This window comes from Microcebus murinus, chromosome 3 (genome assembly GCF_040939455.1).
Source record: "Microcebus murinus isolate Inina chromosome 3, M.murinus_Inina_mat1.0, whole genome shotgun sequence".
Taxonomy (NCBI): Eukaryota; Metazoa; Chordata; class Mammalia; order Primates; family Cheirogaleidae; genus Microcebus; species Microcebus murinus.
This window is the reverse complement of record NC_134106.1, coordinates 8,820,397-8,836,113: the sequence shown is the minus strand read 5'-3', so window position 1 is coordinate 8,836,113 and position 15,717 is coordinate 8,820,397. Positions and strand designations below refer to the sequence as shown.

At 45.6% G+C, this 15,717-nt stretch overlaps 1 protein-coding gene across 4 annotated transcripts in view; it reads right to left on the bottom strand.

The window, feature by feature from the left end:
* LPIN1 (lipin 1) overlaps positions 1–15,717 on the bottom strand; it is a 123,546-nt gene that overhangs the window by 39,105 nt on the left and 68,724 nt on the right. For 3 of the 4 annotated variants that reach the window (XM_076000555.1, XM_076000559.1, XM_076000556.1), the window contains 6 exons: positions 14,999–15,094; positions 11,048–11,355; positions 8,442–8,567; positions 6,118–6,225; positions 2,584–2,713; positions 6–312 (listed from right to left, as the gene is read on the bottom strand). In XM_076000555.1, the coding sequence (XP_075856670.1) occupies positions 6–312; positions 2,584–2,713; positions 6,118–6,225; positions 8,442–8,567; positions 11,048–11,355; positions 14,999–15,094 (1,075 nt within the window). The remainder of the gene's footprint in view (positions 1–5; positions 313–2,583; positions 2,714–6,117; positions 6,226–8,441; positions 8,568–11,047; positions 11,356–14,998; positions 15,095–15,717) is intronic. The other variant, XM_076000557.1, reaches the window with a different exon arrangement.

Sequence of the window (15,717 nt, the reverse complement as noted above, 5' to 3'; positions counted from 1 at the left end):
CGTACCTTTTTTCCTAGAAGGAGAATCCATCTTGCTGGCCGCCTGGACCACGCCGGCGCAGGGGGGTTTGAGCTCCTCGGCCACAGGGCAGAGCGGCGCTGCCGCGCCCAAGGCCCCGATGTCTTCCTCGCTCACAAACTGCATCTCGGTCGGAGGCTGGCTCTGCCCCAGAAGGGGCCCTTTGCCCAGTGTCGGCGACTGGTCGCTGTAAGTGTCTGAGGATTCGCTGTGAATGGCCTGAAAGTGACTTTTGTCACAGATTTTCCTACTGCTCAACGGGCTGGATTCTTTCATCTTGTGTGGAGAAGACGACTAGACCAAAGGCAGAGGGGGGAGAGAGAGAGAGAGAGAGAGAGAGAGAGGGTCAGAGCACAGGCAACAGAAAGCCTGGGTGAACAGAGGAGAATGAGCAGGCAGTTAACAGTCTGTGGCAGAGACTTTCAAACCTCAAGAATCATCCGGTGGTTTCCACACCTGCCGAAGGGTCCAGAAACCAAGAATAGTAGTTCCAAAGCAAATGAACTTTCACACGAAACATCAACTGGCAAGCAGAAGGGAGTGACTCTAGCAATGCGACAGTGGGATCTCCAGATCCCCCCTCCGTCCGTCAGGACCCCCCCCCCGTCCGTCAGGAGGACGGAAAGCACGCTCCACAGTGAGACACTCTACAGTGACAAGAAGAAGTGAATTACAACGGCACGCAACAACATGGGTGAGTCTTGCAGAACTCATCTCTGCTGTTACAGGAGTCAAGGTCATTTTTATTAGTGACTGGCCAAGCATGGGAGCTTCCAAGTTGCCGGTCGTGTTCTGCTTCTCGATCTGGGCGCAAGGTGCCTGGGTCTGTTCGCGCTGCGGGAATGTACTGAGCTATGCACTTACGATCTGTGTATTTCTCTGTATATGTGTTACATTTCAATAAAGTTTACACCCAAATGGAGAGTGTGTTAAGTAAAGATTTGATGGTGGCTGGTTCACATTGAGTGGGAAATTAACATTCCTGATTCTGCCCCCAGAGGGATTTCCAGTTATGGAACGGATGTATTCAAACAAAAACCTAAATACAACCTATGGCCTAGAAAGGGGGCACAGAGTATTTATGCTCTTTTCCATCTGACCTCACAGCTTCTATCACAAATGAAAATAATGCTACAGCAGATCTGTGGTTAGAACTGTTTTGCCACAAGAAGTGATGGGTTTGCACTTTCACACCGTTTCTCCAGCAACGAATGACGTGAATTTGTAAAGATAGTTGGCTGGGTCAGCACTACAGCTGTGGGCAGAGAAATCAGCATTTTCCACGAAAGCTAACTATAACCTAGAGAGGAAATGGATCCACGACTTGAGCCTCAACAGACCAACTCTCCAAAAAGTTGCCCATCTTGACTCTTAACAGTAATGCTTTCGATCTTCACTCACTCACTCATTCATTCATTCATTCATTCATATCACATTTATTGGGCATGTAAGAAGCTGTAGCATCTTCTTTGGACCTTACAATGTTAAAAAAGAAAGTCTGCAAGATAATAATTCAAGATACTTGTAGCACATTGGAATGTGAAATAAAATTTCTTGAAAGAATAAGATTTCACATTTTCAAAAAGCTGTGTGTTATACCGACTATGTACCTGCACGTGAACTTGCTGCACTTTGGAGATGGACAAACCAAGGTTCAGTGTGTATGTGGGGTAGCCAAGGAGAAAGGACACAAATATTTAGAGGGCTGGATGTGCCACACACGTTATCTCTTTCAACCTCCCAACCACTCTGAGCAGTATCAACTGTTTTCTCACATTGTATAGATGAAGATACTGAGGTTCAAGGAGGTCCACTGACTGGCCCAAGGTCACTCTGCTAGCAAGTGGTGGAATGGGGATTCAATCCCAGAACGGTCTTGCCTCCCAGGCCCTCATTCTCTCCGCTATGCTCAGCTGCTTCTCTGTTCTTCTGGAGATCCCACAGGGTCAAATTCAGGGTCTCACCAATAATGACGGTCCCAAAGATATTAATACTTGCTACTTGATTAAGCGAAGCCTTAAAATTTCCTGACTTTATCTATTAGGCTCACATCTTCCATTCTTGCTCTACTAGCCTTTCCCTCTGCCAGAAGTTTCTCTCTGTAAGGGACACCCCAAAGGGGGATTCCAGCTGTCACAACTCCCTCGGCCCCTCATTCCACAGACCCAGCTTCCAAGTCTCCGTCCCCATGACTTCTCTGCAGTCACCTCTGACCTCCAAGAAGAAGTAAGCACTGGGAAGTACTTTTGTTTACAGCTTGAAGGCAGCAGGATTCGTGTATAAGTTGTACTTTTTAAAATCTGTTTTGCATTTAGTTGTGATAGAAAATTAGATCCTGAGAATAGTCCTGTATGTTTAAAATACATAAATGCAATGAGATCTCTTTATAATGTTGGTAATGTGGGAAAATGCGATTCTGGTGTTCAGGTTAATCCTCAACACTGTTTCATTTACCTCCAGCTCCTGGTAGCTATGCTTCTTGGCTGTGACAGAACACTAATTCCATATAATTTAAGCTAAGTTAGAAATCTTCAGTATGTGGCAGAACTAAGAAAAAGGGCCTACCTTTGCAGCTTGTGGCAGTTCTCCCCAAAGCCAGAGCATTTCTAGGTTGCTCTTCTGCACCGTCCTGTCCACAGACTTACTAACCAACTCGGAATCACTTTTAGGTGTCGAAGGCCGGGAAGCTGAAGGACTGAAGAAAACACAAAGCCACGATTAAAGTGGGAAAAGAAACTGTTTCAAATGTTGCTGGCCCGGATCCATGCTCAAATAACCCAGAAAATGCACCCAAGCTGTCACTGCCTTATGAGCAGGGCTCTGTGACATATCCCTCCTTTGGCCACCAGGGGGTCCAGGCAACCTGCGACCAGGTGGAAGGTGCTCCCACTCCGGGTAACCTGCCCCAGCATGCGGCCAAACCCTAAGTAGAGAAGAAGAGAAAAAGAAGTAGCCTAGGAAAGAAAGTAGCCTAGGAAAGAATATCAAAAAGGAAAAGAGAGAAAGATAAATAGAGAAAGGAAAAAGAGAGTTAGTTCTTACTTCAAAACCACCATCCTTCCACCCCACCCTGAGCTCACCTCTCCTGCACTCTCGATTTCCAAATCAAGTGTTTCAACTCTCAACCGCCTGCAAAAGGGCCCTGGCCAGCCCTGACATGCACCCGTTATATTCTACACTTAAAGATATTTATACATCTGCACTAGCTTTGAAAACAGGAAGATCGTCTCACATGCAGAATGCCACAAATGAACTCCAAGTCAAGATTTTATAAGACCTTATAAAGGAATACTTCAAAGGACCCACCACCAATTTGCTCAGGCTCGTTCCCTAACAATCAATGTATCATGGCGTTCAATTCTCAGGCCAGCTCCTAAGCGGCTGTAACATGCTCTCTCACCCCCACGTTTTCTCTGTTTTAACTCTTAAGACCCAAGCAAAGCCTTACTTCGGGCCAAAGGCACCATCCAGAAGTCATCAAACTTATCCACGAGATTCTTGGTATTCTAAGTATTAATTATTTACAGCAGTAATCATTGTACTTATTTATTACAATATACCAACATTTAATTACTGCTTGTCTTCATTCTCCCGCACCATTTCCTCTAGAGGAAGATAGCAGAGTTTTCAAACAGAGCAGGAAACAGAGCTACCACAATTTCACTTGACATCCTCTTTCACAGACCTTATCTACGTCTGTGACCCATCACAGACCTATCTATGTGGCTCTTCGGGGACCTCTCACTGATGTGCTTGGTCTCTTTTATCTGTTAAGAGTTATATTTTTACTCCAGCTGAATACACCTCTCCGGTCAGTACAAGGTGAGCTCACGATGACACGGCACTTGCATGCTACAGACAGGTGCCCCTGCTGGGCAGACTGCTCCTAAATCTCTCTTGCCAAGCTGTGTGGCACAAACAGACCAAGCACTGTCCCTCCCCCATTTCACACCGAGGTGCACGCAGGCTGGTCCCTTCTCCCCTGGCGCCCGCCCGGCGCCGATGCCCCCACGGCAGCCCTCACGCTCCAGTTCACCTGTCTATAGAGAGGAGGCTCCCCAAGTCCCGGGCTGTGAGAGCGTGTACACCAGGACACCCCGCAACCAACACACACACGTACATTTTTCTGCCCTGTAGGAAGCAGTCCTGTGACAAGGGACACTGGTCCCACACACGTCTGCATGGGAAAGCACTCGTTGCCTTTCAACAACCCTTCCTTGCGAGAGTTCTACAATCAGACTGTTCTCCAAAGGAGCAATGCTTTTCTGGCACTGAAGCTTCCACGATCTCGTGTTCGATGTCAGAGTAATGGGTGACCCAAGCGCTGTGACCTCCGGTGAGGGGCCCTTGTGCATAAGCTGCGACCCAAATCCACTCTTTCTCCAGAGGCACCACGGAAGAAGTCCACCCTACCTCCCCTTGATGGTGCTGCCCCCGAACCTCAAAGCATCTGTTTAGAAAGTTCTTGCCATTATATTCTATCACATAAAATATAACTTACATTTTGTTGTAAGTTCTTTGGAACAACAAATTATCTTACCCACTAAAGCCCTTTAGACTGAGCAGGGGCCTGCAAACTTTTTCTGTAAAAGGCCCAGTGGCGTGTATCTTGGGCTTTGTGGGTTATATGATCTCCGCTGCAGTTACTCAACTCTGCTTGGTGGTGTGGAACCCGCCACGGGCCAATATGTAAACCAACTGGCTGTGCTCCCGCAGAGCTTGACAAAAGCAGGTGGTAGGCGGGATGTGGCCCACAGCCCCGAAAGAATGGAAGTGCTGAGCAGGGTTCTCCTGCAGCACCTCCCAGCTCCAGGATTCCTAACATTCTGGTCCTTTCCTAAAAGCCACAAGCCACCAGGGTTCTGTAGAGGCATTCATGTTTGCAAGCTCACGTTATTAAAGAGGCAAGTCCCGCACCAAACTCATAAGCTAGAGGTCCCACCTCCCACGTTAACTATGCCACCATAAATGCCGCCCACTAAGGCCCCAGCAGCCTCTCCCAGAAGGATTCTGCACATAGACACACATGTACTTTCCGCCACTGGTCACTGGGGGAATTCAGAAAGACTGAAGATGACCTAAGAAAAGGGAGTCCCAATGCTGACTGTCCCTTATCAGAAAGTTGGTTCCAAAATGCCCTATTATCAAATATGACACTTTTAAAATCAAGGGTTGTTCAGAGAGTAAGCTTATACAAGATCACTGACTAATTTTCATAAATAAGGCAATTATTAGCCTCATAACAGTTTTCAGTATTTTTTTTCCAGTCCCTTAATAAGGAAAACTAGCTATAACTGTTCATCACTTTGTTTTCCTCATTTTAAAATGAACTTTCTTCTGCTTATATAACATCTGAATGAAGTAAAAGCTGAGGTTTGGTTCTCTAATCAAAAGGAAAACAGTTTTCCATGTACAAATTAATCACAGCTTCATGTGCTAAGGTTTTATAGAGTAAGCCATTTAAGTCTACAATGTAAGGAGGTCAAAATCTAAGGCAGAAACCTAAGACAACTGCACCAGGTGAAAATATAAACCTGTGATCCTAAACCTGAGATCCAACCTACTATTCTCCAAAATTCTGTTCTGTAAATTCTGTGGAAAATGTCTGACTCCATTATTCAGACAGCCTCATAAGCTATTTAAATATCCATAATAAATGACTTCTACTGAAGTGGCATCCCAAAAATATCTTGCAAACTTATTTGTCAAACAACCCTAGACACAAAAGGTCATATTCCCAATCCATATTTCATCATTCTATTTTTCAAAGCACTCCACAAAATTAGGTAGAATGATATACCTAACCATAATTTCCAGAGAGTCAAATTCAGGACTTAAAAAAAAAAAACAAAAAACTAATCATCTACAAATGCTTAAAAATGAAAGGAAAATAATACTCTGTATGTACTGTCTTCATAAGTAATTTGGTTAGTTGGTGAAGCAGATTGTAAGAGAGTTAGATCAAAATTTTCACTCTATAAAATCTATAGGTATTTTCTCCATAAGTAATTTGGTTAATGATAAAAATAGACTTAGAAGAGTTAGATCAAAACGTTCACTACTGAATATATATTCAGGTGGGGAAAATAACCGCTCTACCTTTCCGAAGGGCGGAAGTGGGAGGAATGTGGAGGGCAAGAGCTGGACAGGCCTCCCTCGGCGGCGACTGCAAGATGAGGGGGTGCCCTCGTGCAATCTACCGGGTGACTGGACACCACCACGTGATACATTAAAGGAAAGAAAAAAAATCACAGGTCAATTAAATTAAATGGAATTTCATATAAATTATTTGACGACTCTCAACAATGGCATCTGTAAGAAAATGAAACTACTTAGGCGTCTGACAACAGCGGAGAACTGTATGTTGAAATCACTTAAGAAACCAACGTGAATTTTCTGAACCACAAAAATAGGAAACTGCCAGAGAAGACCTCTATTTCACTTTCTGTTTCACCCATGTGTCCATAAACCATTGTCTGTCTTTGGTCACACTTTAGTGCTTATTCAAACTACATGATCCGAGGATTTGAGGATCCGTGCTACCAACTCTCTTTAAAGAAAATACATGATTCCAAGTATGGAGATGTGTCTATTTATCCTAATTTGTAATTCCATTTGACAGTAGTCAGATCTAAATAATCTAACTCAGTTATTGTTCTGGATTCATAAAGAAAAACATTAAAGACAGACAAACACGCTCAGGGTTGTGTTTAAAATGTTTCTTTTAAATTCTTAAAATTAATATATAGCATTTGTACAGATTTTTCAACCTATTCATAGTTTCTAAATATTCTACATTGTTTTGTTCCTAAATTACTGCTTTTCCCCTTAGGATTTTATCTCCACAGACCTAGGGAAAGAATATATGAGGTTCTAGAAAGGTTATTTTATCTTCACTGTCTAATATAATAAGCCACTAGCTACATGTGGCTATTGAGCACTTGAAATGTGGCCGGTACAAATGGAGATGTTCCATACATACAAAATACACAACAGATCTCAAAGATTTGCTATGAAAACGGGAATGTGAAACACCTCATTGACAATTTTTTTAAAATCGATTACTTGTTGAAATGATAATATTTTGGATAAAATGGGTCAAATGAAATATATTTTTAAAATTAATTTCTTCTGCTTTTTTTTTTACTTTTTTAAATAGGACTACTAGAAAACTTAAAATGACATACATAGCTAAATCATTATGTTTCTACCGGACAGGGCTGGTTTCTGACACAGACAGAGTCGGCCGAGGGGGCTTCAGAACCGGCCCGGCCTCGCCCTGCGGACTCACATTCGATATCAGTCTTGGCTGGAAACCCGGCTCAGGACAGAGCTACTCTTTCTCCAGCCTCAGCTTAAAAGAGCCCTCCGATCAGACTGGCCCCAGCAGCAGTGTTTTGATGAGACTGGCTTTAGGTAGGAACCCACTGCAGCACCCGCCAGAGCTTCTAGGGACACATATACTTCCATTTTGCACCGGAAGTAAATCTAAGGTCTCAGGTGTAAGAACAATCCAAGGATGTCACTGTCATTCAGATCCGTGTTTCCCTTTCCCCATTAGCACCACACACTGTGAGATACTAACAGCCCAGCCTGCACCACCATGACATTTTAATGCTATGGCCCTTTAGGGACCACAAATCATTACGCTGTCTAAGGTTTTGCTACCACCCAAGAACCAGTTTTCACGCCAATTTTATCACCAGTGCTGAGAATTCACTATTTTTCCTTTGGGAAACGACTCAGAGGGGCTCACATGTTCTCAGAGGTTTCATTTATTTACAGGCCTCTGGAGTCTTGAGGCTGGCGGCAACGAGCACGCTGAGCAGCGCTAGGTCCTCAAGTTCATACGGGACCTCTAAGGCAACTCGCAAGTGCATCCCGGGGAGATAAATTCAGAGGAACGAACTAAGCATGTGGGAGGCAGCATTCTAACAGCCCTGAATGACCCCACTGGCCACTACAGCAACACACCTCGGTCTCTGAATCTCACTTTAGGGCTCAGTATCGAGAAGAGCTCTGCCCCTGTGTTCTCCCATTAACGACTAGCATTGTGGAATTTACGTGCTTTTCCTTTCGGTTTCACATCCGGGCAGCTGCCAGCCATGTCTGCAGATGTCCGCAGGCACCGCCTCCGTCTGGCCCGCCCACAGCTGCGGTGTCCGGGGAGGACCCGGCGCAGGTGGATTCTGACATTAGACACAAGTTTGTGATCTGCTCACGTTCTGTTTTTAATCCTAATCTGTATGTCCCACTCCATACAGCATTTTTATCTGGTCCTAATTATTTTCATTTTTTACTTCTATTTCACTGTTTTCTTAGATGTGCTTCCTACAAGCGACTTTGGATCCTCTGGACTGGGACAATTGAACACACTTAGACACATACATACACACACGTGTGTACGCAAACATGTGACTTACCTGGGGTTGGGCGACCACTCTCTGTCTGAATTAGGGTATGAAGCTGACTGAGGGTAAGTCGAGACCGGGGAAAGGTTCTCCTTAGAAATATCATCTTGGAATGGAGGTATATCGCTAGCCAGAGTTCTGGAGGAAAAAAAATTAAAGTCAAAAAATTAATTAGTGATACATTCATAATAAAGTCGACTTCCAATTTTTTTCTTGATTACCTCTAAGTGCTTTGTGTATTAACATGGCCTCTTTTTTTTTTTGAAACAGAGTCTCACTCTGTTGCCCGGGCTAGAGTGCCGTGGCGTCAGCCTAGCTCACAGCAATCTCAAACTCCTGGGCTCAAGTGATCCTGCTGCCTCAGCCTGGAGTAGCTGGGACTACAGGCATGCGCCACCATGCCCGGCTAATTTTTTCTATGTATTTTTAGTTGGCCAATTAATTTCTTTCTATTTTTAGTAGAGACGGGGGTCTCACTCTTGCGCAGGCGGGTTTCAAACTCCTGACCTTGAGCGCTCTGCCTGCCTCGGCCTCCCAGAGTGCTAGGATTACAGGCATGAGCCCAGACAACATGGCCTCTTTTTGAACTTCCAGGCATATTCCAGGCAATGAGGAGGGGAAAACTGAGAAACAGGCAAATATAAATGTGTTCGTGTGCTTATGCTTGGGCTGAATTATAATTTGAAATGATTTGGTTTCGGCAGTGGTCTTAGACGCGCACACAGCGCTTGCACTGCTGGCCACGCCCCTGGCAGCACCTCACCGTTGCCCTGCGGATTTCATATTCCAAAAGTCTGGGAGGTAGATCCGCCCAGAACTGAACCCAGGGTGGCATAAAACTCTCACCAGGCCAAATAACTCAATGACCACCATACACATATCATCTAGTAAAGCAATCAATGACGACATCAACCAAAGTACCTTCTGACCACAAAATGATCACAAAGCTACCTTGTTTCAGGTATGTGCAGACTCACTACAAATATGGTGCACTATTTCACTCACGCAGAGGTCACCTGTCTCTCTGTATTTTTGATGTTACCTGAAATACCTATCACTAAATTCTAGAATTAAAAGACATGCAGGAAAGGCAATTATAAGAAATACCCAAATACCCAGTTTCAGAGCCTACAGCAGATCAGAGGCTGCAGTTAGGGAAAACAACGTTGCCAACTAACCTTTATTTTTAGCCAGAAAAAATATATACATATATTCTATTCTGAAAAGTGAAGCAAGAGATACTCCTGATGTTCCTTATACCTTATGTTAAAAAGATGTTAAAAAAAAAAGACTTATCAAAAATTAGTGAATTAGGCCGGGCGCCGTGGCTCACGCCTGTAATCCTAGCACTTGGGAGGCCCAGGCGGGCGGATTGCTCGAGGTCAGGAGTTCAAAACCAGCCTGAGCAAGAGCAAGACCCCGTCTCTACTACAAATAGAAAGAAAATTAATTGGCCAACTAATATATATAGAAAAAATTAGCCGGGCATGGTGGCGCATGCCTGTAGTCCCAGCTACTTGGGAGGCTGAGGCAGAAGGATTGCTTTAGCCCAGGTGTTTGAGGTTGCTGTGAGCTAGGCTGACGCCACGGCACTCACTTTAGCCTGGGCAACAAAGCGAGACTCTGTCTCAAAGAAAGAAAAAAAATTTAGTGAATTACATGAAAATCTGAAATATCAACTATCCTTTAAAAATTAGTTTTATTTTTTAAAACTGGCATTTCTCCACCAAAATAGTCATACATAACAAACAGAATTTCACTATACTGTTAAAAGTAAAGGAGAACAGAACAAAATGTCCATTAAACTTTGGGCCTAATCAAAATTAAAAAGGAAAAAGTTAGCTTGCAGAGAAAATTGAGCACGTTCTACATTCCTTTTTTTCCCCCAGCATACTGTTGGGGTAAAATTTTTAAGGTTACGTATATTGCCCTTGCCTGCCCCCCTTGAGTCAGAGCTTCAAGCGTGTCCATCCCGCAGTTGGTGCACATTGCACTCATTATGTACGTATATACCCATCCCCTCCCCCCACCTGCCCGACACCTGATAAATGTTACTCCTATGTGTCCACTTAGGTGTTGATCCATTAATACCAATTTGCTAGTGAGTACATGCGGCGCTTGTTTTTCCATTCTTGGGAGACTTCACTTAGTAGAATGGGTTCCAGCGCTAGCCAGGAAAATATAAGAGGTGCTATATCACCGTTGTTTCTTACAGCTGAATAGTACACTCCATGGTATCCTTTTTAACCCTAAGTCTATCAGCCCCTCTGTCAAAATAAGCCCAATTTCTATGTTCATAGTTGGTACTTGAATAAGAATAAAGACATTCTAAGAAAAATGGTTTCGGTCATGAACTATTAATTTGCTCCTTTCTTGTTCCTGACTGTTTCCCAGACTTCCGGATGGACCAGCCAGGGAGGTCTGGCCTCACCAACTGTCCCTTGGCAGTAACCCTGCACCAAATCTTTACACTACTGCAAGACTGGGTCCACGTGATCCCAAAATTCAGTCCAAAAATGCATGACTGAAGACTAAGAAATTCAGGAAAAAATAAGAGTTTACAAAAATCACCCTGGAAGATGCACTCATCCAGGCGGCCTCCTGCCCTCGACAGTTACCTACTGCTGTCCGGCAGCTCCGTGTCCTCATCGGAGCTCATCTCGATGGGGAACATGTCTTCGTCTTCAGACGTGTTGATGCTGTCGTCTCTTTTCAGGCTGTCCAGCTGGGACTTCCTCCTCCTCTTTCTTCTCTTCTTCACTAAGGAGCCGCTCGAGGGGCTCTCGCCGGGAGGGGTGGCCTGGGCTGGCGCGCTGGGGTCCAGGCCTCTGGCTCTGTCCACAGAGTTCCTTTTCAGCTGGCATTCCATCCGCGAAGCCCCTTCGGACAGGATGGGGGAGGTGGCCAGGTACATGGGGATCACTTCCTGGTGGAGAGAACACACTGTCAGAACAGAGCCTCGTTCGTTTTCGTGTAAGGAGCAGGACGGTGCCAAAGGCCCTCCCGGGTTAGTTTCCGAGGCCGAGCGCCCCCCGGAGACGGCCGCGGCAGGGCGGCCCGACCGGACGTCACAGCCACAGTGACCTGGAGACGTGGCCGCCCAATGGAATCCCATTTTGTACTGGATCCTGCGTTTACATAATCATAACAAAGTGAGGTGACTGTCAGTGATTTCAGCCACCCTAATTCAACTGTGTCTGAAATATCCAGAGCAAAGAGGGGGGGAAAAATGGGTTTTGAGTCATCAGATCATGCAGAGAACTGGACTCAATTTTGTACTTCGGAGTGAGTGTGGGAGGGTGAGAAAGAGAGAATGGGTATGTGTGTAATTCTTTTGGTCTCAAACTGTGTATTTTTTTTAATATGCACTGAATGAAGATGGTAACCTAAAACACAAACAAAAACCAGCTGACAGTCCTGCCCACGTGCCTGCCCATACCAGGTACCTGAACATCAAGGAATTAGATATCGACCTTCTTCTTAGAGACAAAAAGAAAAAAATGCACAACCCGCCAAGGTACTGGTTGTTTGATAACGATCTGGCAGTTTTCTGACAACTTTAGCAATCATTTTATTAATGAATGACTCATTATGAGAAACTTGGTAACAAGCAGTAAAGAACATACACACAAGAGAGGGGACACACAGCAATACGCTGCGGGTAGAGCAAACAGGTTTAAAGAGCATCCCACGTGCTAAAGAGCATCCCACTTGCAACGTCTAAATCACCCCCGCAACACAGCCTTAGGCTGGAAGTCACCCGGATGTTCGGCCGGACCAAATGAGTGAGCAACACAGACCCGGGTCGAGAACAGAGAGGGGCCTTGGCCATGCACCGGCTGGAAAGGGAAGGGGCAGGAGCACGTGTGAGACGGGCAGACCCACCGAGGCAGAGTGCAGCTGCTGTGTGACAAGAGGTGCTGAAGGACACAGGCTCCCAGAGATGCTACGAGGCACCTACACGGGACAGAACATACTCTGGCCTGCGAGGCCCCCCCCTACAGTATGCTGGCCCCGAATGCTTCCTCTGACGGCCTAACATCTGTCTAAAGCAGTGCACACCAAGTTAAAAATGCAGGTGTCCGTTTGAGGTGGGAAGAGTTTCTCTCTATACACCATTAGGAGCCAATAATTCTAAGAGCCTTTGCATTTAAAAAAGAGAGAAAGAGTGATACGGAAAATGTCAGGTGCCAGGACACGGCCGCTTGCCACCTCTCGTCACTCCGCATCTCCGCGGGCCAGCGCTGCGCGTGGCCAGTTGGAGGGCACGCTGCTGGGGCTAGGCTGCTCAGCAGAGAGCCACCAGGGGCCCATGTGCCACCAGAATGTCCCCAAGCCGTTGCCTGTTTCAAGCCACACTGCTTGCGTGATCCTGATTGGGTAATTTTTGAATCCCACTGTTTTTGATTGGATGTTAAAGGTTGTTGTTGATTGGATGTTAAAGCTTGGTGTTGATTGGATGTTAAAGCTTGTAGTTGATTGGACGCTTTTTGAGCCCTACCAAGGGTATAAAAGCGGGAGGAGAACAAGCAAGGGAGGCAGAAGGGGCAGAAGGGAAGAAGTCCAGAAGATGGGAAGAGAGCTGTAACACTAGGTGTGCTGATCCTGCTGTGGAAGAATAAAAGGCTGTTCTCCGACTCTTCGAATGCCACTCTGTTCTTTCCCCGGTCTAAACGAACAAGAGCTGCAACAAGAGCTGTAATGCTAGCTGTAACACACTGCCACAAGAGCAGACAGCCAGAGATCCCTGATGCCAGGGGGTCATTCAGAAAACGGAAGGTGCAGCACGGGGCGCTGGGTCCTCCCCAGACACCACAGCGCCGGGCAGGCCAGAGGGAGGCAGTGCCTGGGACCGCCTTGCCCTGACGCTGGAATTACGAACATTCTGTCGAGAGCTTGGAGCTATACAGAGCTGCTACTTTTTTGTCATGCTCTCTTCCCAGAAAGGAACTAGTTCAAGTGGATTTCATGAGCAATCACTACATCAGACCCCTTCGAAGAGGCTTCACCAGTGAATAAAAGATTTTTAAAAATGGTTTGTCTTGCAAGAGAACATAATCCTCACGATCTTGGATGTGGCAAAGAATTCTTACGTGTATATGACACCAAAAGCACATGCAAGGAATGAAAAAAACAGAATAAAAGTTAAACACAAACTTTTTAAAAAGAAAAAAACACAGATAAATTAGACATCATTAAAACAAAAAACTTTTGTGCCCCAAAAGACGTCATCAAGAAAGTGAAGACAATCCACACAATGGGACAAACTAATTACAAAGTATGTATCTAACAGGGGACATGTGCCTGGAATATATAATGAATGCATAAAACTCGATAATAAAAAAGACAAATAACCTATAAAAAATGAGCAAAGGATCTGAATAGACAGTCCTCCGAAGAAGACATACAAACAGTCAATAAGCACATAAAAAGACACTCGAAATCACTAGTTATTAGGAAAATGCAAATCAAAACCACAAAGAGACACCACTACGCACCCAGGGGAAGGACTAGAATCACAACATCAGATAACAAGTCCTGGCAAGGACATGGGCTGGTCAGAACGCTGGTGGGAACATCAAATGGTGCAGCCACTTCACACAGCAGTCTGAAAGTTCCTCAAGTTAATCATAAAGTTACAAGTTAGCACATAACCCAGGAATTCCCCTCCTAGGTATATACCCAAGAAAAATCAAAATGTATCTCCACACAAAAGTTTGTATGTGAATGTTCACAGCAGCCTTATTTAAAATAGCTAAATAGTGAAAACAACCCAAGTGTCCATCAACAGATGAGGGGTAAACAAAACATGGAATACAGATACAATGGAATACTATGTGGCCATAAAAAGGAAGAAAGTATTGATAACGTTCTATAACCTGGATGAGCCTTGAAACAAGAGTGAAAGAAGCCAGGCACAAAAGAACACATGATATATGATTCCATTCAAAAGCTCAGAAGAGGGAAATCTATAGAGACAGAAAGACATTAGTGGTTGTCTAGGGGTTGGGGGTTGGGCAGGTTGCAGATAGGGAAGGTGACAGCTAAAGCGTATGGAGTTTCTTTTTAGGGTGATGAAAACACTCTGAAATTGACTGTGGTGGTAGCTGTGCTTATCTGTGCAAAAACCACCGAACTGGGTGGAATGGGTAAATTGTACGGTATGTGAAGTATATCCCAATAAAGCTGCTAAACCAATAAAAAATACAAGTGACTTGGCCACTCACTACATAAAAAGCAGAACATTCAGCCATTTGAGACTTGACGCACCCCTGTAATTTGTGTGCTCTGGACGACGGTTCAAGCCCATGTGTCAAGTCCCTGCCTCTGTCTCCCCGGAAACAGTGAGCAATGGAAGCGAGCTGTGTAGACCCAGCACGCTCAGCCTGTCTGGCTCAGATCCCCAGTACCAGCAAACGGCCACTCTTCTCGGCCACCCTCGTCCGCACGGCCGGGCGCCAGGGTTGCTTCCTCACACAGACTTCTGCCCGTCCCCAGATAAGCACTGCTCAGAGCTCAAAACCAGGAAGTCGCCCCGACCCTAACCCTGACCCCCCCAGCCTCCTTACCTGATCATTATCAGTTTCCTGAACAAAAAATGCTTCTCCGTTATCTCCCAATTTCATGTGCAAATCCACCGATTCCCCATTGATTTCTATGTCAACCTGAAAGGAAAACGCGGTGAAGGATGAGCCGGCTTCCCCGCAGCAGGAAACTTCCTGGGGAACGGCTGGTCTCTGCAAACGCACTTGAATCACATACGCCCCGAGAGCAGCTCGCAGCTCCGACCCACCGCGGCTGCACCCGAGCCCTGGGAGCTCTGGGCTCGGGAGAGCAGGCCCCTGAGCATGGAGGATGGAACCCAGAAGGGGAAGACCCCTCCGAGACCACCTGGCCCAGCCCCTGCTTCTCCAGCTCCGGGGCTGAGACCAGACAAGGGGAGTGACCGGCCCAGGGTCAAAACACTGGTTAGTGGCAGAGCCCAACATGCAACCAACCTCGCCCCAGCCCCGGTCTTTAGAAATTACTCCCTGGAACATTCATGGGAGATTGGCTGGGATTTTGGAAATACCCTCAACAAAGAGCTTCTTCCACTTGGACTGAACTCAAAGGACCAGTCATGAGACCGCATTCCAAATCCCATATTAGTAGGGGCATGAAATGTATAAATAACTTTTTAAGAATTTTTTTTCTTTAATTTGTGTGGCAGATTGTCTTTTCCAAATATGGCCACACCAAGATCTCTTTTTCCTGCGTGTTCTCCCAAAGCCTGGTGGTCACTCTCCAT